The following is a 24,891-nucleotide window of genomic DNA, read 5'->3' as shown; positions in this document are numbered from 1 at the left end:
AATAGGGATTATTATTGTCGTTGTATGCATGTTCTTCTATCCATGATGCTATTTCCTCACTTGATGTCGTGGTGCCTGTCTCACTGTCCATAGTCTTTACAAGAACTATTAGATCAGCTCGTTGATCGTCCAATTCTTCATCGGGAGTCTTTTCGTTGCCAGGGAAATTTCCAATCAGTTTCATCCATGAATTTTCAATCGTTTTTTTTTTTTTGTAATATTGTGTGTAACCAGTGCACGAAATTAAAATGAATGTATATTTAATTGAGCGATGACAATAATATTATATATAAAATTTCTCTATTCTATTGCCTACCTTGTTCTATTTCCTACCTTACGCTCAGTCCTTACGCCCATGCCCGAAATATCAATGTGTTCTAGAAGCAAAGTTCTTTCTTCAACTCAAACTTAAAACGTGATCTTTTAACTCGTAGTTTACTGCACTACTTTATTGCTCTAAATCTTACAACGTAGCAAAGTCAATTTCGCGGCGGATCGGTTAAAAAATTTCACGTACGCTTTCTTACGCTTTCTGACTTGATCTCATGGCGCTCGCGCGATGGCCGTTTTTCGATTCGCGCGGCGATGTTTTTTCTGCTCCCTCTGGTAACGGCAAATCGGCGACGTTTCGGTTCGGCTGTCAACGGCTTATCAATAAACACAAATTGTATACAACAATTTGTCACTTTTCGCCGACCTCATTGTTTTCTACAACACAATGTGTCTGCTTTTGGCTCGGCAACCAAACACAATGTGTCTGCTCATATTTCAGGCAACCGGGCTACCCGGGTAGTCAGCGACTATGAAGGCTTATCATTTTTGAATGCGTTATGGAATATCGATGCAATATTCTGAAGATAATTTAAAAGACTTATACAGTTTCTATAACTGTGTATAGATTGGTTCAACTCGCTTTCGTTTTTAAGTTATAACTTTTCAAAGTTGACAGGATTTTTTGGAGTATGATGTTAATTTGGTTGCAAGTGGCAGGGTTAATGTTACGCCATTTTGACAGACTTTCGTTTATTTTTACAACTTGTGGAACAGAAACACAAAGTATATTGTTTGTTTTAAAATGTTGTTCTTTTATAACAGTATAAACGTAGAAGCTGAGGCAAAGCAGGAATTGAAAAGACATCGTAGGAATCTTCGATATAATACCGATCCTCTTGCTTTAACGGATACAGCGTACGTAAATAAATTGATAACTGTTTTGCTAACGTTATCATCTGATTGTCGTTATCTTCGTTGGCAATTACATTACAGATTTGTTAACAACTTTAGGATATCGAAATCTATTTTCATGGATTTGCTTGATGGTATTGATTCTTCGGTAGACTCTCGCAGAGCGCATGGAATATCAAAAAAAGAGAAGTTGACGGCATGTATAATATTCTTCGCATCTGGGAGATATCAGCATGGCGTAGGAAAAGATTTCCATGTCGCAATGGCTCCGACAACTTTTAGTAAAGTTTTGAGAGGAACTTTACGACCACTCCACTCATTAGTTGGGGATTGGATAAATTTGCGAATGACTCAATCAGAGAGACAGGAAGCTAAAGAATATTTCTTCTTGAAAAGCGGTATTGAGAACGTCGTGATGTGCGTAGATGGAACGCACGTTAAAATTAAAAAACCGCAAGAACGTCCGCTTACTTTCCTGAATAGGAAATCATTTTACAGCATTAACACATTGATTGTAAGTATTGAATTGAAAAGCTTGTACATGTAACATGCTTTTCAGTAATGTATTTCTGGATTCGTACTCACGGTTCAAAGCCGGTTGGAGTCGTGCAGAGCCTCCCAAAGTCGCTAATTGGCAGCGTAAGCCCTTGGAATTGTCGGAGCCGCTGGAGCCGTTTGCAACAGTTTAGAGCCGCTAGTCGGCAGCCGGAGCCGGCTCCTGTCGACTTCAGCGGCTTCAGCGGCTTCAGCGGCTGCTTTTTCGATCACTCCAACGGCTGTGGAGGGCTCCGAACGACTCCGGGGTGTCATTCGTTAGCGAATCTGGATTTTTGTTGAATTAACCGATCACTAATGCATTAAAGCTTAATAATATTCATTATTGTTATTTAAGGTGTGTGACCATAAAACACGCATACGAGCCGTTGATGCACGATTTGCTGGATCACATCACGATGCGCATATATGGCGAGTGAGCATTGTGCGCAAATATTTCCAACGATTGCACAGAAGCGGGCAAAGGGACAAGATTTTGGGTAATAATTGCATTCATGCTGTTAAATCACTGCATCGTTTTGAGATATTTTATTATTTAAAGGGGATGCTGGGTATCCATCAGAACCGTGGCTAGTAAGACCGCACAGAGACCCAGACGAAGGATCCGCCGAGGCAGAATTTAACAAAAAACACTCTTCTGGTCGGATGATTGTAGAACAGACAATAGGCGTTTGGAAATCCCGGTTTCGATGTCTCGCTGGGACAGACAGATCACTAAACTACGATCCTAAAACAAGTGGTCTAATTATTAACACATGTTGTGCGTTGCATAACATCTGTATTGAAAATAATATAGAGTGGCAACAAATTTTCACAGATTTATTAGAAGATATTTGACATAAACAAATGCTATTTTATGCGCAAAAAAGTTAAATTTGGTGAAATTCAGTATGGTTTGAATAAATTGAAACATCAAATGCGATTCATTTGTTTTGAGAATTCTGAGCATATTTTTTAATTCATAAAATCGGGTAAACATGAAACTTTTAAGCATTTTAGTAATTAATGCCTGGGCTGATTTGCGTTACTAATTTGCTCTAATTTAGCATATTTTAACTCTAGCTCCTTTTCGGCAATTTCCTTCCTCAGTTGAAAATCCTGAATTGCCAATTCATGTTGCATTTCCATTGCCTTTTGTTTTAGTTCAAATTTCCTTTTAGCATGTTCCTTTTCAGTTTCTAACCTAGCTTTGTTTGTTTCTTGTTTTTCGATTTTAACGTTGAGTATTTTTTGTTGAATCACATTGAATTTACGCAACTCCAACAAGTTTTGCTCCGCCAATGTGCGTCTCTTTCGCCTGCTGTTACGAGCTGGTTCTGTAGTAACAGGAACCTCTTCGATTTCAACCTCTTGGTCAATTATTTGGGCAGAAGTTGGTTGATGTCCGCTGTCCCGATTACATGCTCCGGATGTAACGAGCTCTGTTACTTCTGGGCTGATATTCAAACATTCATTTTCGATTGAATCTTCACTTTCTGCTAGACCCATTGGTGGAACGTCAGGTGTTCCGACCACTGAACGTTGCATATCGAGCACTTCAATAACTTTCTGCTCCAGGGCATTAAAATTGCGCAAGGAGCACGGTCCCCCTCCGGTCGATCTGTATTCCGCATTATTAAATGAAAGCTTCTTTTTTAAAGCAGATTTATAATCCGCCCAAACCTAAAATAGTAAAACACGTCTATGTTATGCAATATAAAAAGCACTTATCAAATAGTGGTAATTTACTTTTTTCCATCCCGATATATCTTTGATAGGGGGTCCCAATTCGTTGAGTTTTACCGTCACTTCCTGCCAAAATTTACAAGATCCTTTGATGCGATCACCGGCTACACCTTCATTACCTTCAATCATGGCAATAAGTACCTCAAACTGTCGTTTGGTTGTAGTTTTGCGCTTGTCCTTAAATCAGTGAATAATAATATATTAACCCATATGTTGACCATATACAATGACATGTTTTAGATTACTTACAGGCATTTTTATCAATTTTTGCACGGTCTTTCGTTTTACTTCACACCAAACAAACAAAAAACGGGTGATCGAATGGTGTGGTTTTCATTCTTTGGAAATTTTGATTACTATTGTTTCAAGTTTTCGCGCGTGTGCGCGAACAGTGACACACAAAAACAACAAACCTGTTTTTTTCTGCAACTAATTTGTTTCATATAGTGGATAATGTTATGAATGTAGATGGAGAAATAAGAGTTTTTTTATAGTATAAAAAATGAAGACTAGAAAAATGCAGGAGTTATACAATTAAGTGGATTAACATTTAAATTTTAAATAAAAAGTAACAGTAAAAACAACGGTTATGTTTTCTTGTACGGCACTGTATGAGCAAGAAGGCACTAAAAATTGACAGATAACATTCGTTTCCCCGTCGATTCGTGAGGGAACGGTCAGAACCTCGCCGCATGCGGTTTTGCCGCCAAATCCCATACAAAAGCTTGCGGCAAAATCGCATGCGGCGAGGTTCTGACCGTTCCCTGAAATGAAATATTTGCTTTACCTTTTTCTGTACCGATGCTAATAAATGGGCAACAATCAGCAATTGATTTTTATGCTTTTTAAAAGTTTTTACAGTATATGTGGTGCTCTAGGTGAAGTACTGTAAATTCTCGTAATGTAAAATAATAATAATGCGTAATACTGGTAGGTGTTCAATCAATATAACACCCCACGTGGAGGTACCGTTCGCGATCTGCGCCGGCTGTCCTGGAAATCTGCTTCCAGTTCAGTTCCTGTTGGAACATGACTCCGTGGCTCGCTTGCCACCGTGTGTTTGTCTAGCACGTGTACATAGCTTAAGATTATTTAAATACATAATATTTTTTTTCTTCTTTTGGCTCAACAACCGTTGTCGGTCAAGGCCTGTCTGTACCACTTGTCGGATTGGCTTTCAGTGACTTTTGGATAACCCCCCATAGCAGGATAGTCAGTATGGCGGCACGGTCTATTTGGGGTCCATGACGGGCATGTTGTCACGTCGTACGAGTTGACGACTGTATATATATATATATGTATATATATATATATATATATATATATATATATATATATATATATATATATATATATATATATATATATATATATATATATATATATATATATATATATACCACGAGACCGGTTTACATAATAAATAAAAAAATATATATATATATTGTTATATATATATATATATATATATATATATATATATATATATATATATATATATATATATATATCAAACAAAAAACGGGTGATCGAATGGTGTGGTTTTCATTCTTATATATATATATATATATATATATATATATATATATATATATATATATATATATATATATATATATATATATATAGATATATATATATATATAAATATATATACAATAATAATAAATAATAAAATAATAAATAATTAATAATATATATAAGCAATATATATTAATATAATATACATTTATTTATTTATTATTATAATAAATATTATAAACATCATAAATGATATCATTTAAATTTCTGAAATCAGCATTATGATACTTTGGAATCGCGAAAGATTACCAATTCGACACAAATCCGCAGCCCAAAACCTCGGGGATTTCATCCCATACAATCGGGAACGAACGTAACCGTCAAAAGAGTTCATTTTATTCAAAAACTTGCCAGATTCAAAAAAAACTGGTAAAATGAACATCGTTTTAAGGGCCGTGAGTGCCTTTTGCACTGAGCGCCGAAGCGGATTTCGTCGACCGTAATCCATGCTCTGGCCGATAGTTACAGCTGGCTGACCTATATACGGTCAGAAACTAAATAGCATATAAGAGATGAAAACCTAAATAAAGTAAGCGCATTCGAACACAAATCTCAGAATCGCTCGTTTCTTAATAGTGAGAGGAACTCTCCGGTCGACGAAGCAAGAATATACCCGACTCGGTGCAAAGCACCGGCGTTGGGTGCTGCGACGGAGCAACACATCCGCCAGCAGCATTACTCTCACTCTCCTTCTTATTTACCCGGCGCTCTAGCAGCAATCGAACACGACATCGAACATGAAAAATGTATAGGATTTGGCATGTTCGATTTGTTGGCTATCAAATCAAACATGTCAAATCCCATATATTTTTCTTGTTCGATGTTGTGTTCGATTGCTGCTATAGCGCTGCTTTAGCGTTCTCTTTTACTCGCACTAATTTTGACGACCTGAATAATCTCACGGAGCTACAGTTGCATCATTTCGCACAGCACGGTTCAGCCTTTCCTTCTCGCTTGTACAGCTGTTATCGGTCGATTCACTCTTTCGCTCACCTTACTGTCTCTTCCGCTTCTCACACGTTGAACTGAGACTATCGGCCTCAGCACAATTTTTCTATCGAAAAAATTCGATAGGCGCTCACGCTAAACTGACAGTATAACTATCACGTTTATACCCCTTGTGCTTACGTGCTTGATTGCCCCAGCTTTTTTCCATGTGTCTTTGCTTGGTTTGTGCCATCTGTCATTTGTTTGTTTGTTTATAACGGCAGCAAGTTTGAGAAACAGAAACTTTGTTCGGCGAGTGTTTTCAGATAAATATGAATTACTTTCACTTCATATCTTATGGAGAAATGGAAGCAAAGAAGAAGCTGATACAGCATCGCAGAAATTTACGGCTTCATACGGATTCTCTTGCTTTGTCGGAAAATGCGTTCGTAAGCAACTCATTCTAAAGATGCATCTTATTCATTATATTTTTGTTGCAGGTTTATCGAAAATTTTAGAATTCCCAAATCAGTATTTTTAAATCTGATTGATGCTTTGGGAGCACAATTCGAATAAAAAAAAATATGATGCATACGCAGCAACGCAGAAAATTGCAGCATGTTAAATATTTTTTGCCGAAGGCAGGTACCAACACGGTGTTGGAAAGGATTTTTTGATAGCCATGGCTCAGACCACATTTTCCAAAATTCTTCGAGGGTGCTTACGCTGCCACTTGAATCGTTTCTAAGCAGTTGGATCCAGTTAAAAATGACTGAGGAGGATAAAATTGCATCGAAGCGATATTTTATGAAAAAAGTGCGATACCGGATGTTGTTATTATTATTATTATTATTATTATTATTATTATTATTATTTATTAAAATTTGTTGGCCTCTAGGGTTTTACAAATGTGTTCTTATAATCTAGGGAAACATAAGGGATGAGGATTCACGAAGACGGGAGCGGGATTGGGAAACTGGGACGTTGAAGTCGAATAGGAGATATGAATCGTTGAAGGCAGAAAGAACGCGCAAGAAAGGGTCATTCTGGCCATGACGAGTTTGGTGGGAAGGAATAAGGAGCGGGGGTCGGTCACGAAGACGACGTAGGATAGGAATCGAGGATAGGAGGGCGGGAACATCCAAGTCATTGGAAAGGAGGCAGGCAATGAAATATGACTGGATGTGATAAATGCGCGTTCTTAATGTCTCTAGCCCGAGCAAACGGCATCGGATAGGATACGAAGGAATTCGATCCGATCGTCCAAGAAAACGACGGATAGCGACACGAGTGAATTTCCGCTGGATTCGTTCGATCCTATCGACCAGTGTTAGGCCGGCAGGCCACCAAACTACCGCATTTTCAAGTATCGGGCGAACCCAACAGCAGTACAGGGACTTTAAACACATAGGATCAGTGATCTCAGAGGACATACGAATAATGAGACCGAGCATTTTATTAGCCTTATTAAGGGTGATTTCGATGTGTTCTTGGAACGAGAGTTTCTCGTCGATCCACACTCCAAGGTCCCTTGTGACAGTAATTCTGTTAAGTACAGTGTCACAAAGAACGTAATCGTGCTCGATCTTATTGGACGAGCGGCCATATGAAATCACACAACATTTATCCGGAGACAGACTAAGACCGTTAGAGTTACACCAAACATTAAAACAATCTATGTAATCCTGTAGACGCGCACAATCAGTTAACGAGGTCACTGGTAGGAAAATTTTGATGTCGTCAGCGTAAAGCAAACAACCATCAGGAGGAAGAACATTAACACCATCGTTGATAAACAGTATGAAAAGTAGGGGACTAAGTACGCTGCCTTGGGGTACCCCAGAAGAGGCAATAAAAGGCTCGGAAAAACTATTTTCGACTCTGACCTTATAAGATCTACCGTAAAGGTAAGATTTAAGCCAGGATAGAAGGGGATCACCAATTCCGAGTTTCTCGAGCTTAGAAAGTAAACAGGCTAGCGATATAGAGTCAAAAGCTGCGTATATATAGTATCCACTTGAGAGCCACGCTCCATGTTGTTAAAGATCGAGGATACAAGGCACATTAGGTTAGTAGAGGTTGAACGTTTTGGCATGAATCCGTGTTGATATTCTGAAATTACACTTGTAACACACGAACGAATAGACGAGTGAACAATTGACTCAAACACTTTGCAAGACGAACACAATATGGACACACCCCTATAGTTAGTACATGAAAAACGGTCGCCCTTTTTGTGGATTGGAATGAGCCAGGCTTTTTTCCACAGTGACGGAAAATAGCCATCCTGTATTGATCTATTGTATAATCGGCAAAGTAGAGGAGCGAAAAATGTAGAACATTTCTTTAATAATGCTGAGGGTATCCCATCAGGACCGGGGGAAAAAGATAGTTTGAGTTTGGATAGGGCAACCAACACAAATTCAACATGAATTTTTGAACGGATGCAAACACAAAATACACAGGACACCGATTGTTACGAGATGCTGCCAATGGTCGTAGAGCACTACAGTCCATTCACCAACTGAAGTGCAAAATACTTTGGCTGAGCACAACGTAGAAGCAATCGTAAACAGACAAACAAACGGAGCACGATCGAAGCACAAGCACAAGCGCAAGCACCACTATGGGCTATGCGTGGACGGAACGCATATAAAAATTAAAAAAACCGCGCAACCGTCCATTAAGGTATATGAACAGGAAAAAGTTCTATAGCATCAACACAATGATTGAAAGTAAATCACAAGGCTGATTCTAGAAGTTAACAGCGAATTTAACACCGTTTCTATTTTAAGGTGTGTGACTACAAATTTCGGATTCGAGCTGTAGATGCTCGTTTCGCAGGTTCACACCATGATGGCCACATATGGAGAGTGAGTGATGTCAGGGCATATTTTGCGGAGCTTCATGCCAGCGGAAAAACTGACAAACTTTTGGGTAATGCATGATTCTTTACATGTGTATTGCATGTGTATTTACTAAATATTATTCTATTATTACAATTAGGAGACGCAGGATATCCATCAGAGCCGTGGTTGATCAGGCCGCACCGTGATCCGGACCATGGTTCTTCTGAGGCAAATTTTAACACTCGGCACACATCCGGAAGGATTATTGTGGAACAGACGATTGGAATGTATAAATCCCGATTCAGATGTTTGCTGGGTGCTGAAAGATGTTTGAACTATGATCCAGAAAAAAGTGGCCTCATAGTCAATACATGTGCTGCATTGCGTAATATATGTATTGAACATAACATAGAATGGCAGCAACAGTTTACTGACATGTTAAACGAATTAGCCATCCCATAAAGCTTCGTGCAACATGCGCTTGTGATACAATTTCTGTATAGTATTGCTGTTTTGCACAACCAGCTACAAAGATTTGTTTAAAGTAATCTTTTACTTCTCGTTTCTCACTGTGGTACATAACCATTTGAGCCCAGCATCATAAACAATGTGCACCATTGTTTCAAGGGTTTCACGTTTTCCTTCGTTTGTTAGTGTTGCGGGCATCTCCGAGAATGATAAATACGTTTTACTCGAGTTTCAGTGTATTACGGCAGGAGTGATGTATTCACGGCAGGATGAATGTGCCTCACAGAGCTGGCAGAGTGAGGCAACCTCCACTATGCATGAGATGTGGAGAGTGCTAAATGTAGTTTGGAAAATATGAAACTGCGCGAGGGCGAGCAGGAAGACCTCGCCGCACATTGAGCGGAAGCAGTGGCTGATCACAAAGACCCATATTCAAAAACTGCAGCTCGGTACGAAGCCATTCCTAATCGGGTTAACGAAACGGCAACGGATCCTTGTGCAACGGCTCGTTCGTACCACAGGATGGTCCGAAACCGATAAGGAGGAACACGTCGACGACCTTGTATTCGATTCTAACTCGAACGGATCGTCAGTCGATGAGTCGCGCAGATGGATAAATGCGACCGAGATGGCAGCAGCGGTCAAGGAGAGCGTTTTATCTCGCTAGCCTTTGAAAATGTAGCACCTTATGCCAAATAGAAGAATATTGATATAAATAATAACGTGAAAGGTGTCTTAAGCTCCGTAAAAAAGGCTACACATGGGTTTCCTCTCAAAAGGAAGGAAGTGAACGAGGTATTGTAAGGACTAATTAAGCTCATACTCAACTGGTCGATCCTAATTTAAAAATAATAGTTCATAATTTACATTCCGTTTTAATTGCTTTACAATTTACTGTTTATTTCTTTCCAATTCAAATTTAGCATACTTAAGTTCTAATTCTCTTTGAGCTAATTCTTTTTTAAATTCAAGTTCCTTATTTGCTAATTCTTGGTTGAATTTGAAAATCCTCTCCCTTAGCTCTAAATCTTTTAATCCTAGTTCTTTTTTTAATTCTAAATTAAGTTTCTTCAGCTCACTATTTTGCTTTTTTAAAGCTATTTTGTCCAATTTCACTTGCAAAATTTTTTGCTGAATTTTATTCAAATTCCTATGCTCTAATAGTTGAAGTTCAGCAATAGTTCTTCGTTTTGTTCTACGAGGTTCTTCTCGTGGATGCTCCGCATCGTGTTCTTCCAGCATATCATGTTCTTGAACAGTATCATGTTCATGTATTTGCTGGGTTTCCAAAGTTTGGTTTGGTTGTTCTAGTTGTTCTAGTGGTTTTGGTTGTTCTAGTGGTTGTTGTTGTTGTTGTTCACAATGCTGGTTTTGTTGTGATTGTTGTGGTTTTTCTGCTGTTGTTGTTGCTGTGCTAGAATCTGGACCTCTTCGGAAGATTGTGGACTTGTTTGTTGTCTTGATGTGCTCGGTTGCGGTTCAATACCTTCAACAGCACGGACTGTTCTTCCTCGTGCAGGCACATAAGGTGTTCCTTCTACTACTGAGTTTAAACTCAGTATAGTAATAGCATGCTTGTCAAAAGCAGAAAGGCTTTTCAAGTCACATGGCCCTCCACCAGTGGATCTGTACTCGCGATTGTTATGCGCTAACTTCTTCTTCAATCCGCATTTATAGTCTGCCCACACCTAAAATGTTAATGTAAAATGTGTAGTAAATTTAAAAAGTAATTCACATTGATAGGTTTTATTGATTGACATACCTTTTTCCAAGCTGTTGCATCTTTTGATGGAGGACCTAGTTCATTAAGCTCTCTAGTTGATGAATGATTTTAAAACATCACTTTGCATAGAAACAAACTACTACTTTTGTTCTCTTTGCACAGCACAAAATGGCAGCACAAACTTGAAAATATGCGTTGTCATTCTGCTCGTTGCTTGTCATTACCCAACAATGCAGGGTTTTCCGAGGTTTGTTGGTTCTTTCCATGTATTTTTTGGATACTTTCCATATGATTTTGGAATTGTTCCTACAATTTGTTGAGCGTCACCCAGAATATTTAAGATTATTTTAACTGCTTAATCATAAAAAAATAGTCAAAAATATATAATACATACATATAATACATAAATAGATATATAAATACTAAATCCAAAATACAAATATTTCATAAGCAAACCCTGTACGTGTTTCTCTTCAAATTTCATTCAAAAACTACGACTAGAACAGAAGCTATTGAAGTTTTAGCACAAAATTTTTTAATCCCCCACACATAATGTATGGGATACCCGGGTATGCCGGTCGTAGAGATGAAGGTGTACATTTGGTCATTGACACAACGGTTAAACCGATAATGGTTAACAATAATGGTTGAGGTCTAAAAATAACAATCAGGGTAATTGTTCTATAAAAACACGCCAGGCAACTAAATACAAATTGAGTATTGAGCAGGCCATAGAAGTGTATAATTCGGTGGGTCTAAAACACATGTATAAAAAAATGTAAAGAAGAGAATAACTTTTTAAGCAATTTAATTTAACCTAACACTCACACAAACACACAAAGCCCCCCCTCCCTTCCTGTTCGAGCAATACGGTACCGATTTTTACTTCGTCGACTCGAATCTGCCGATGAGTTACTCGAAGCGGAACGTCGCTAGCAGAACGATACGAAAATGAACATAATGAACGTGCGAGTGAATCTTCTCGAATGCCGAACGCAATATAATAGGCCTGTTTAATCTCACTATTTCGGATAATTTATTTTCCGCGTTTCGGTGTAACCTTCAAACCTTTAATATTTACCAGCAGTTATTCGTTGTGCAGCAAAATTGGAAGAGAGAGTTTATTCGCGACATACACTGTTATTTATAAACTACTCGATCGAGCCGAACACTCGAAATTGAACGAAGAATGTTCGTGTTTCGTTAAGCACGATATGAAGTGACAGGGCTGTGCCTGAACAAGGCCTGATGGTCTGTCAAATTTAGAAAATCGCGTATCTCCGAATCTGCGTAAGTTGAGAACCGCGTAACTCGGGAACAGACTGTAATACAATTTGAATCCCTCAACCCTTATGTAAACGCAACCTGAAGATGACGTTCATAACAGATACAATTCAGCCATACCGGTGAACTCGTTCGTCGCGAACCATTCGTCGCTCAATTCAAAATGAACGTATGACAGCACCATTCATGCGTTTATAATCTGGTATTAAGCTCTGTCACTGTCATTTGGATTGTTATGTCATTCTTGTTTTTGTTGTTGTAACAGATTGATATGTGTGTTTCTTGTTGTAATTTTACCTCTTGTTGCGACGATGATAAACAAACAGAGTAGAACTGTCACCGCGGCTGACAGTCAAATATTCAAAGATTCCACAATCTCACCTACAGAGGGCACTGTAACGGGTTCGGGTACAGGGAAGGCGAATGACCTTAGGATTAGGAATCGGGTTCCTCGCCATCGCGATTTAAACAGTAGCATCACGACAGCGAGCGAGAATAGTCAAAAACTTTTTAAAGGTGTACAAAAACCGCGACAGAATAAAGTTTCCACCCAAAGCGAAACTCGGCGAATGAACATTTTTTTACTCCTATCAGAAAACAATTTCTATTCCGTTACGCGACTAGTTCGGGAGCTAACACCTCTTAAAACAAATTAAAAATGAATTACATGCAATTTTATGATGATGATGACGAAGAAGAACAACTGTTGTTGAGGAATACTCGTAGGAAATTGAGAAAAAAAAACATATCCTTTGCAACTACCTGATCAAGCGTAAGTAAATGCAATACAATACAATCCTTAGTTAAATTTTCTTACCAATTTTTTTTTTACATTTTAGGTTTATTAAAAGCTTCCGGATCACCAAAGCAATATTTTCAAGCATTTTAGACAAAATTCGAAACAAGTTGAACACACAAAAAGTTACGGCATTGATGCAACAAGCAAGTTGGCATCATGTCTTATTTTTTTCGCAGAGGGCCGCTACCAGCATGGAACTGGTCAAGATTTTTTGGTGGCAATAGCGCAGCAGACCTTTTCGGACACTCTACGTGAGGTCATACCACCGCTTCTAACTTTATTAGGTGACTGGATTCGTTTGGAGATGACACCAGTCGAAAAAATAGAAGCAAAGCAGTATTTTTTTCAAAAAACTGGAATAAGAGATGTCGTAATGTGTGTCGATGGAACACACATACGCATCATGAAGCCACGCTTTAGACCAATGCCGTATCTTAACCGTAAAAAGTACTATAGTATCAACGCTATGATTGTAAGTATCCTTGGAATACATTAATGTGTATTAACTTTGCTGAACGTGTATGCATTCAAATCTTACAGGTGTGTGATCATAAATGCCGTATTAGAGCAGTTGATCCGAGTTTTGTGGATCTTCTCATGATTCGTACGTATGGAATTCCAGTCCTGTACGTGATCATTTTGAAAATATGCATGCCACTGGTGGAACCGATAAATTATTAGGTAACATTCAAATGAATTAAGGTTTATACAATGGGTTCATTAATGCTTTATTAACAACGTTTTTGTAGGTTATGCAGGATATCCAGCTGAGCCTTGGCTCGTAACGCCATATCGTGATCCTGAAGAAGGATCTGTTGAGTTTAATTTTAACGTTAGACATATCAAAGGAAGGAACGTTGTCGAACGTACAATAGGAATATTGAAAACACGCTTTAGATGTTTATTTGGTGCTAGCAATAGGCTTAACTATGATCCAAAAAAAAGTGGAGATATTCTTAACATATGTTGTGCATTGCACAACATATGCATTCAGAACAACATTGAATGGCAACATGACATTGAAGAAATGTTAACAGCATTTAACGAATAAAATATCTTCAACTGGGATATTATAAGAAAACCTGTAGAGTATTCAATATATACACCCGTTCTTTATTACTTCTCGCCAGGTACTGAATCTTAGCCTGCACTCTCCGATCTTTTACCCATATACCATATAAAATACTGTAGTTTTACAATAAAACTTCTCTGGTGTACGTTGTTTGTTTGCCACACATTCAATAAAAAAGGATTTATTAAATTCTATTCGTTATTAATCGCTGTAAATTGTTTAATTATTTTGTTTTTGTTTTAAAGCTAACAATGCAAAACTTATTTCTAATTCCTTATTTGCTATAGCTAGTTCAAAAGCTCATTTTTTTGTTTGGCTATTTCTTGTTGAAATTCGAATTTGCGATTTTCTAAGTCCAACGTCCAACATCGCGCCTAAACTCTAAATCTTTTTTCTTAAAATCTAACTCTTCTTTCCTTCATTCTAGTTCCTTTAACTTTAATTCGTAGGTTTTTTCTTTAATTTTTTTGTATCTTATTTGCTCAATCAATCTAAGTTGATTGAGGGATTTTTTAGTTTTTGTAGGAGTGGCATCGTTTGATTCTTCCTCATCAATTATTTGTTCCATCTCTTCACCATGGACCAAATTGTTTGCAAGAGGAACCTCTTCGACGACTTCGGTAGCCATGGCAACAACAGGTGCACATTGGTTTACACCCATCACTTCGCAGCTTGTTCCTGAAGCGGTCAGTTCCATGTCCATCATCTCTATTACATGTTTTTCCAAAGCGGAAAAACTGTTCAAATTACAAGGTCCACCTCCCGTGGCCCTGTACTCACGATTATTATGAGATTTTTTTTTTCAAAGAAGATCTGTAGTCTGCCCAAACCTAAAGAGAAAAAAACACAAACACACACAATTAATTCTTCTATCCTAAAACTAAACGTCAAGGGAGAAAAATTACCTTTTTCCATCCAGAGCCGTCCTTAATTGGTGGCCCGAACACGTTTAACTCTTGGGCAACTGATTCCCAGAAGTGAACGCTTCCTTTTTGCCTATCTGCCTTCAAATCTGCGTTTGAATCGATTATTTCAACCAAACGTTTAAACTGGCGTTTGGTAGTAGTTTTGCGTTTTTCCTTAAACGAAGAAATATTTTTTGAATAAAGATTTTATTTACTACAGGATGCAAATCTTAATACTCACAGTCATTTCACTACAATCCATTTACACCAAAATTTTCACGGGTAAGTGACGCAACTAAACACTACCGTTGTCGATTTGCAAATGGCAATCCCGTCTGCGGGGAACATGGGCACCATCGTTTCCAATGGCTCCTTAGATGAGTAGTGTCAAACTTAACCAAATTGAAGTAAACATCTGTCTGTGAGTTTTGAAGGGTAAAGTGGCGAGGATGGAGAGGGGGGAGGGTGCATTGTCACAATTTACACTGGTGTAGACTCATTTATCCGGAACATGTTAGGTTATTTTGAGGTTCGAGGAGAAGCTGCTCCTAAATAGACGGAGCCCCAACACACTAGGATAATTAATCCATTTTGAACACGTCTTGGGCATTTACTTTTACCTTCTGACAAAAAAAAAACATAGCTAGTCTTCCTATTCTGAGGGCTTTAAACCAAAGGAAACCTTGTCGGCACACAGTGCGCTTATCGTTAAATACGCTACTGGCCCTATGATTGTTTGGAAGTATTAGATAACAGCAGTATTTAGAGCTTTGGGCCAAATAGCTTACAATGGTTGCCGAGTATGCATCCTCCGTACATAGTACGGAGTTGCGTGGTACAGTCTTCAAATAGCACGATTTAACACCATGCCCTTACAAGCCTGTATTTTGGCCCAAGTGCTCTCGGATTTTTTTCACGAGTATTTGTGCATCAAGGGCTTCACGTCCTCCTACCAGTCTCTGAATGTCCTCGCTTACCCTCAGTTTGTCTGGAGATGGTCGGTGAAAGATGATCAGATCCAGTAACGCCTGACACTCTGCAGGAGTACCTGCTACGCGACGCAAACAGCTGGAGCCGATTATGCGAACCTGCTTGTATAACGACCGAGCTCCATTGGTGTTAGGCAATGAGGTCGCTAACATGGAGGCGCGACATGCAGCAGTAGCTGTAGCGCGAAACGAACGACGCAACGCTGCACAAAGGTCGGTGAGAGCGCAACGTAGGGAGGAACGACGTTCGTCCCCCAACTCCAACGGGGCGAGGTATAGACCAGGAGTCACAGGACAGTCCACAACGGACCACAGCAGTGAAGACGAGAACGACAACGACCGAGCCATTGCACATACTGTATACGTTTCGTTTGCCGAATCCTCGAAAATCGGGTTAAGCGTGGCAAAAATGGCAGCAGTAATTGAGACAGACCTGCTTATTACTTTAATAAAGCATACGCTGTTAAAGCCCGTCTGTACAAGCATCATACGGACTGTATCCTCGTAACAAGGACTGCCTATCTGGCTGCGTGATACTTGCTAAAAAAATCTGGAAAGTATGTATAGTCCGGCGGAGCACATAATTTAGAGAGAATGGTCTTAAAAACAAATAAACTTAAATGGACCCTAGCACTTCCCTGTGACTACAACAACCGTCGGCTCTATCCCATCCTATACGGAAGGATTTTTATTTCATTAGGGTTGATTTCATCGATCCTCATACAACTATTTTGATTGAAAATTAGTTACAGCAAATCGTCCATTGTCCACAGCTTTAAATAGTACGATTGCCTAGTTTACAAATTTTATTCTGAGTATTAATTAGTAAATCAATGAATAAACTCAACATATGCCCTGCACGCATTTTATTTTCAGCGAAAATGGTAGACATACGGCCTCAGCACAATTTTTCGATCGAAAAAATTCGATAGATCCGGCTGTCATTTTGGTGGCATTTGACACTTATTTCGCCGCCAAGGTGTTCATTTTACTGGTCTTTTTGAAAACTGATATACCATGACACTCACGAGCAAAATGAACTATGCTACAAAAATTCGATCGTTCCGTTTTGTATGGGGCAAAATCCGCGACGCATTGAGCTGCAGAAATTATCGAACATCAAAAAAATGCCATAAATCAAGGTTGATGTTTTTGAAAAACGTTATGTAAAAGCAAGTTGGTAAATGTTTTGGTTCTTTTCCAATATTTTGGGTGATAAAAAATTATTTATTAATTATTTTAAAAATGTTTACCTGGGGGGCCAACCTCATGTAGGGGTATAAAAGAAATAGTTATACTGTCAGTTTTACGTGAGCGCCTATCGAATTTTTTCGATCGAAAAATTGTGCTGAGGCCGATAAGCGACTTGAAACCTCGCGGATTTCATTTCATACAAACGGGAACGAACGTCCCCGAATATAACAGTTCATTTTCCCTGTAACCGCATCCTTATAACAGAGTTTTGAAAATGAGTGCCCACTGACATGAACATGAACTTTATTGAGCGATAATGAGTGCCGCGGCGAATGGATCGCGACGAATGAGTTCACCGGTATGGCTGATTGTTTCAATAACAATGGCAAGTACACATTTGCGGTTCACCGTTAGCATTTAATTTCGCTTAAACCCTTGTTATTTTGAAGTGATTTATTTAGCGCGTTCTTTCGATTTGTAGGAATTTAACGGGGAAAGAGATGTGATCGAGATAGATTGCGAGATAAGACTAACTTAATTTTATTCTGTACAAATTCAACTGGAAGATTTCGTGGTAGTAGTGTAATGATCCTTACATAGCGTAGGTAGTATAAGTTTGTAGTATTAGTGTTAATAGAGGAACGCGTATTAGTTTCGCAATAGACACGGAAGCGTAAAGGTGTGTACGGAACCTTACAAAGGTTAAAAGCTTTCGGCACTTTACAGTGCGTTGCAGTAATACGCAAGGTTGCCACAGTACTCCCCTCCTAGACAAGATAACGGTAACGAGAAGGGATTATAACTTGTCGACCCGAACGCGTGACTTTAGCCGAAGGAGTAATAGTAGGAGTTGTGGCAGCATGTTTCGTAATAATTGGCGTTTGCTGTTCTTCCAGCGCGTAAGCGGGTTTTAGACGATCTATCGAAACGTTAGTTGTGCGCCCACGGATGTTCAGTTTAAAAAACTTGTCGGGTCGGTTCATCACCTCGAACGGTCCTTCGTACGGAAGTGATAACGATGGTCGAATTGAATCGTTACGCACAAATACGTTCCTGCACGTTTGCAGGTCTTGATGCATGAATACACTTCGATTTTCGTGTCGCGCGGTTTCTTGGGGGCGAAGATCACGCATAGCCCTTCATAGTTTTGTGACAAATTCAGCTTCATTCGTGCTTTGCGGTACGTCAACAAAAAACTCCGATGGTATTCGGAGGGTCGTTCCGTATACCAACTCAGCAGGTGAAGCTTTAATGTCCTCCTTGTACACTGTCCGCAAACCGAGCAATATGATCGGTAAATGCTCGCTCCAGTGGTCGGCATCGTGACAAAGGATTGCTGATTTAAGTGTCCTATGCCATCGTTCGATGATACCATTCGATTGGGGATGGTACGCAGTAGTCCGGAAATGGCTGGATCCGAGCAGCCGAGCTAGTTCGGAAAACAGCGATGACTCGAACTGGCGCCCTTGATCGGACGTTATGCATGCAGGAACGTCAAATCTCTATATCCACCCGGAAACAAGAGCGTCGGCGATTGTTGTCGCGGTCATGTCTGGAATGGGGAATGCTTCCGGCCACCGAGTGAATCTGTCGATGATTGTCAGGCAATAACGGTTTCCTCTACTCGGAGGAAAAGGCCCCACGATGTCTATATTGATGTGCGCAAATCGACTGTCGGGTGCTGAGTACCGAGACACAGGCGATTGCGTGTGGCGAGTGACTTTCGATCGTTGGCACTGTAGGCAGCTTCTAGCAAAAGCGATGCTTTCCTTGCGAATGTTGGGCCATACAAATCTCTCCGTCATCATTGTGGCCGTTGCACGAGTGCCAGGGTGAGAAAGATGATGTGTTGCCTGCAGCTCTGTGTTACGAAAACGTCTCGTAACGAAGGGTCGAATGCGATCGCCTGAACAATCACATAGCAGTTGTTTCTTACTGCCTGGAATCGAAAAAGACTTTAGATTCAATGACAATTTTAATTTACCTTGCTGAATGTCCTGGATTTCCTCGTCGATTTTTTGGTCATCAGCAAGGGCGTCGTAATCGAGCGTAGGCACAGTTTGGATGGCAGCGATGCGGGAGAGCAAATCAGCAACGATGTTCTCCTTGCCCACTATATGCCTTATGTCCGTCGTTATCTGTCCGATGAAGTCCAATTGACGAGCTTGGCGATCGGAAGCTTTGTCGAGCTTTTGATGAAAGGCGAAGATGATCGGCTTGTGATCCGTGTAGATGTGGCAATTTCGTCCTTCTAGCATGAACTTGAAATGCCGCACAGCCAGGAAAATCGCTGTAAGCTCGCGATCATACGTGCTGTAGCAAAGTTGAGCCTTGTCGAATTTTTTCGAAAAAAATCCTAGCGGTTGTGCGTTTCCATCTACAATTTGGTGCAATACCGCGCCTGCAGCGATATCTGAAGCGTCGACCCAGAGAGATAGTTCGGCTGATTTGGCGGGGTGAGCTAGCAAAACTGCTTCGGCTAGCTGTTGCTTGCAACGGTTAAATGCGGCCATCGTCTCATCGGTCCAGGTCAGCGGCGTACGATCGTTTCGCTTATTGCCGGGAATCATCGTCAGCAGAGGAATCTGCACCTGGATCGCGTTTGGGACGAACCGCCGATAAAAATTGATCATGGCCAAGAAACTTTTCAAATCTTTAACTGTACTGGGCTGTTTGAAATTCTTGACGGCCTCGACGCGCTCCAAAAGCGGACGGATCCCCTCAGCGGAGACAGAATGTCCCAAAAAATCGAGTGTGTCACGCCCGAATTCGCATTTGGCTACATTTATCGCCAAGTTGTGTTGCTTCAGCCTCTCAAACAGCATGCGTAAATGCTCCCGATGCTCATCAGGCGAAGACGAAGCGATGAACAGATCGTCGATATACGGAAAGATGAAATCGAGTCCCCGAACGACCTCGTGAATCAGGCGTTGGAAGGTTTGAGCTGCGTTCCTTAATCCAAACGTCATAAAGGAGAACTCAAAGAGACCAAAAGGTGTCGTGATGGCCGTTTTAGGTACGTCGTCAGGATGGATGGGAACCTGGTGAAACGCCTTCTGCAAGTCAACTTTGGAAAATATAGTTTTACCTTGCAAAATGGTCGTGAAGTCCTGAAGGTAGGGCAGAGGGTATCGATCTGGAACCGTCTGGGCGTTTAAGGCACGGTAGTACCCGCATGGTCGCCAGGACCCATCCGCCTTTTTTACCATATGAAGAGGGCTGGCCCAGTTACTGCTTGAGGGTCGGCATATGCCGAGTTTCATCAGGTGTTCGAATTCAGTTCGAGCTGCTTCTAGTTTGTCGGGAGGCAGGCGTCTTGGTCGAGCGTATACCGGTTGTCCTGTAGTTTCAATTCGATGACAGATCGTCGATTGGCTGATCGTCCCCGGGGGTGCGAGACGGGTGATCGTCGGGAACTGAGCCAGTAAATCTGCGTATGGTGACACTGAATTAAACGTTTTAATGGAGTACTTACTGGATTTGGCAAGCGATCCGTTAGACTCGAGATGGGTGGTGTTGTCGATGAGGCGATTTCTTTTTAAATCGATTAATAAATCGAAATTTCGTAAAAAATCGGCACCAATTATTCCTGATGTGACGTCGGCGATCAGGAAACTCCACAAAAATTCTCGTCGGAGGCCAAGATTGACCTTTAGTAGAAGTTCTCCATAAACTTTAATTGGTGTCCCATTTGCGGCGAACAGTTGTAGAGAGGTTGGCTTCACTTTTGCTGAATGCAATCCTCGCGGCACTACGGACACATCGGCACCCGTGTCGATTAAAAACTGCATGCAGCTGGTTGAGTCCGTAATTTTTAAGCGAAAGATTGTGACTGTGGAGGAATGTTCGCCGGATTCCCCCATAGCATCAGCAGAGTGTCTTCATTGCTGGTTAGATGCAAATCGTGCACCGGTCGTACACGATTTTCGACACCTCCGGGCGTCGTTGCCGAACGTGCGATGATACCAACACGGTCCGGTAGAAGGCTCCCTTCAGCTACGGTTATCGTTCCAATCACTACGACGAGAACGGGAAAGCGATCGTCCGCGTTCATTTCTTCGGTTGGGCAAAACTCTTTCGAGCCGTTTAGATAATTCGGCGATTTCACGATGCAGTTCCTGTATAGGGTCAACAACCTCCTGTTCTCTGATGTGGGAAGGCGCCATCGCGAAATTTTGCATGTGGTCAATGGCGTCGATTTTTCGTAGTCCCATCGAATCAACGATGGCGTCGGCGATGGTCGTTTTATCCGCAGCATCTCCTCGAGAAGCGATCACCGCTACTTGAGCATGTGGCGGCAATCGAGCTGCCCACAAATCAAGCAGCACTTCCTCACTCAATGCATCGCCCGCTACTCGCTTCATCTCGTTAAATAAACGACTAGGTTTCATGTCTCCTAGCGGCATGTCCGAGAGGACACGTTGAAGACGGCGCTGCTGGCTATCGGCAAAATGCGCTATCAACTCTCTTTTGATGTATTTGTACTTATCGTATGCCGGAGTGCCATCGATGATCGAGCGTAGTTCCGTCAGCTTATTGGGTGGCACCTGAGCCATCACGATATTATATCGGCGCACATCGTATGCTGAGCTGATCCCCGATGCCGCAAACCAAAATTCCAGCGACATGAAATAGGTTTCGATGTTTGTGTCGGTCATGCTGGGCGGATTTAGTCTCGGTGCTTTTATTTCTCCTACGAGCGATTGTGCTGCATCCCTACTCGTGCCGTCGGCGGCGGCGTCGGTTTTTTTATCTTCACTGTTCATCATTGCGCGAAAACATAATCAACCGAATTTACACTTAATTTGCGATGCACGGTTCGATGCGGTAATGAATTAGCAAATTACGGATTAAATGATGGTGGATCACGTCGTGGTCACCACTTTAGCGCGTTCTTTCGATTTGTAGGAATTTAACGGGGAAAGAGATGTGATCGAGATAGATTGCGAGATAAGACTAACTTAATTTTATTCTGTACAAATTCAACTGGAAGATTTCGTGGTAGTAGTGTAATGATCCTTACATAGCGTAGGTAGTATAAGTTTGTAGTATTAGTGCTAATAGAGGAACGCGTATTAGTTTTGCAATAGACAAGGAAGCGTAAAGGTGTGTACGGAACCTTACAAAGGTTAAAAGCTTTCGGCACTTTACAGTGCGTTGCAGTAATACGCAAGGTTGCCACATTTATGTTAATACGAAATCATGTAAGTGTGGTGATCTTGGGTTTGACATCCCTGATTTGCGCGACGAAACACTCAATCGAGTTCGACACCTCAGCGCGAACAGTATAAATATAAGCGAATTTTAGTGTGTAGGAGGACTCTGGAAAATACACTTGATTAAAGCAGAACGCTCGAACACATCCCATCACTTGCTCCACCACTGAAAGACATAAAATACGCAGAATCGTACATAAGTAACTTTTTTTTTTGTTTCAAGTTTCACAATTATCTTATACTTCACAGGGAGACTTGCACCAACAAAACACAGTTGGATAAAATGGTTGAAACGATGGAAAGTGCTCCTCTAATCGCGCGAGCACTTTTCAAAGGAGACCAGACAGCGTTCTGGAAAGATTTAGAAGAGAAGTTAAACAGCCTTAAAAACTGGTGAATTGGTAAATTTTCTAGAAAACTGTTAAAAGCGTTGCAAAACTACTCCTTTGAATCATGTTTGAACACGATCAGCCAGGCGCTGATTTTAATCAACTTTCCGTTCCGCCGGCTGCTATTGATTTCGGCAGAGTACAGTTGTGCGCAATATTTGTTGTTTCCTTTACATTAGACCAATAGCAGGCCCAAGGTGGATTTAAAAATATTAGGTGGTGGACTCTAGTGCATTTTGACAAATCGTCACTTGACGTAAGGTCCCCAGGATTAAAACTTTGTTTACATTTATTAAATTTGTTCATATTATTTATCTCCCCCATTTTTACGATTAAATATTCTTTAACAATATATTTTGGATTTTTCGAGGTCTTATTAAACATTAAAACATGGATTAAAGTGTGTTATTTTGTTTTATTTCGTGAATTTATTCTATAATTCATTGTGTTTTCGACATTTTTGATGATAAAAACTAAGAAATCATTATTTTTTTTCAATTTTCACATTGATTCCTTAGTATCTACGAGCCGCATGGACAATTTACGTGAGATTAGAACTCATACTAACATGATTTTAAATTTCGTGCATAAACAAATCATCATTTTTTTTTGTAAAAGTATCTAATTTTTTCGATAAAATCAATAGACACACAAATATGCACATAATAACAAAGAAATCTGTTCTATTAGCTAAGCTTTGTGTGCGGAAACCAATGGTTAACGGTTCTAAAATGACGTAAAGTCTCTCAACTATGGCGACCCCCCAAAGGCCCTAATCCACCACCTGATATTTTTAATCCACCTTGAGCAGGCCCCAGGGCCCCAGGGCCTGCCACCGTTAACGGAAAAGCTTATTGACAGGTCCTGGGGCCTGTCATCGGGTTGCACGTGTTAAACATGCGCTATTGTGAGTGTTGCCTATGGCGAAAGACTTCCTATTCGTACAATAATTCATAGCACATGATATCAAATGAAATAATGATTGAATATTCCCTGTTCGTATTACAATTATAATTTATTATATTTTTAGGTGTGGTTCGATTACAAATGTTCCGTTAAGAAAAAGCTGCGAGAAAACCATGCGCAACTTACAGGAACAGGAGGAGGTCCATACAGATTAAAAAATCTTTCTGACAATGAGGAAAAAGTAGCTGCTTTAACTAACTTGAAGATTACGGTGGATGGAAACAGGAGAATAGATTGGGGAATCCCACAATCATCACTATCCTCTGCCATCATCAATACAGAAGAATATTCCTCTTCCATGGCGACTATCTCACAAACCCAATCACAAACTCGAACGCAAAAAAGAATTTCATCTGCATCATCAACACATCATCAAAGCACATCACAAAATATTGAACTTGCGAAGGAAGACGAGATAGCTATAACTGTTACCTCAATAAAAAAAACCGGATTCTGTCTCTAGGGAACGGCCTGCGCGCAAACGCACAGCTAGTCCAGCTAGTACAGCTTCAATAGAATTGGCCCGACAAAATGCCCAGCTACTCGAAGTATTACAACGCGTTGTTTTATCATTGGAGACGCATAACGATCTAATGCGCAAATTAATAGAAACGTTGGACAAGAACAAATAACATAATTTGATAAAATCATATCATAACGAAACACTATGAACTAATATGAGCTTTATATAGATTTAGCACATGATGAGATTAAAATGAAAAAAAAAAAATTGTTTCTTGTTGTATTCAAACATTACATCTTTAATCTAATTGTAGCAAAAAAGCACAACATCTTCGTCTAATTGTAGGTTGTTAGCAATACACATGTTATGAAGTGCGCAACAGACATTTACTATGAGTCCACACTTCTCTGGATCATAGTGAAATTGCCTTGCGCCTAGTAGACATCTATATCTATTTTTAAGGACACCAATTGTCCTTTCCATAATCCCTCTTCCTTGCACATGCTTTGTGTTAAAGTCTGGATCTTGTGTGGGTTTAACTAACCAATGCTTCCTGGGATATGCAGAATCGGCTGTAAGAACAAGCCTTCTTATATTTATG

At 40.2% G+C, this 24,891-nt stretch overlaps 1 protein-coding gene and 1 pseudogene across 3 annotated transcripts; both read left to right on the top strand.

Annotated features, from left to right (window-relative positions):
- The first annotated feature begins 926 nt into the window (after positions 1 to 926).
- Positions 927 to 3,411, top strand: LOC133391973 (putative nuclease HARBI1). 3 transcript variants are annotated; one of them, XM_061649451.1, is made up of 4 exons: positions 930 to 1,188; positions 1,267 to 1,699; positions 2,078 to 2,219; positions 2,282 to 3,411. In XM_061649451.1, exons 1-4 carry the CDS (start codon positions 1,076 to 1,078, stop codon positions 2,575 to 2,577), a joined length of 984 nt encoding a protein of 327 aa, XP_061505435.1. In that variant the 5' UTR covers positions 930 to 1,075; the 3' UTR covers positions 2,578 to 3,411. The 3 variants fall into 3 exon arrangements, with proteins under 3 accessions (XP_061505434.1, XP_061505433.1, XP_061505435.1); XM_061649450.1 differs by having other exon boundaries at positions 927 to 1,699; positions 2,303 to 3,411; XM_061649449.1 differs by having other exon boundaries at positions 927 to 1,699.
- Positions 3,412 to 13,125: 9,714 nt separating this feature from the next.
- Positions 13,126 to 14,001, top strand: LOC133390974 (putative nuclease HARBI1; annotated as a pseudogene).
- The last annotated feature ends 10,890 nt before the right edge of the window (positions 14,002 to 24,891 follow it).

The sequence above is a fragment of the Anopheles gambiae genome, chromosome 2 (assembly GCF_943734735.2).
Source record: "Anopheles gambiae chromosome 2, idAnoGambNW_F1_1, whole genome shotgun sequence".
NCBI classification, from domain to species: domain Eukaryota; kingdom Metazoa; phylum Arthropoda; class Insecta; order Diptera; family Culicidae; genus Anopheles; species Anopheles gambiae.
The sequence above is the reverse complement of the archived record's forward strand: the minus strand, read 5'-3'. Positions and strand labels throughout refer to the sequence as shown.

Excerpts from the sequence above, each read along its gene's own strand:
- LOC133391973 (XM_061649449.1), top strand. The coding sequence starts at position 1,076 with ATGTTGTTCTTTTATAACAGTATAAACGTAGAAGCTGAGGCAAAGCAG. Across the intron at positions 1,700-2,077 it reads ACAGCATTAACACATTGATT|GTGTGTGACCATAAAACACG; the intron begins GTAAGTATTGAA and ends TTGTTATTTAAG. Across the intron at positions 2,220-2,281 it reads GCAAAGGGACAAGATTTTGG|GGGATGCTGGGTATCCATCA; the intron begins GTAATAATTGCA and ends TATTATTTAAAG.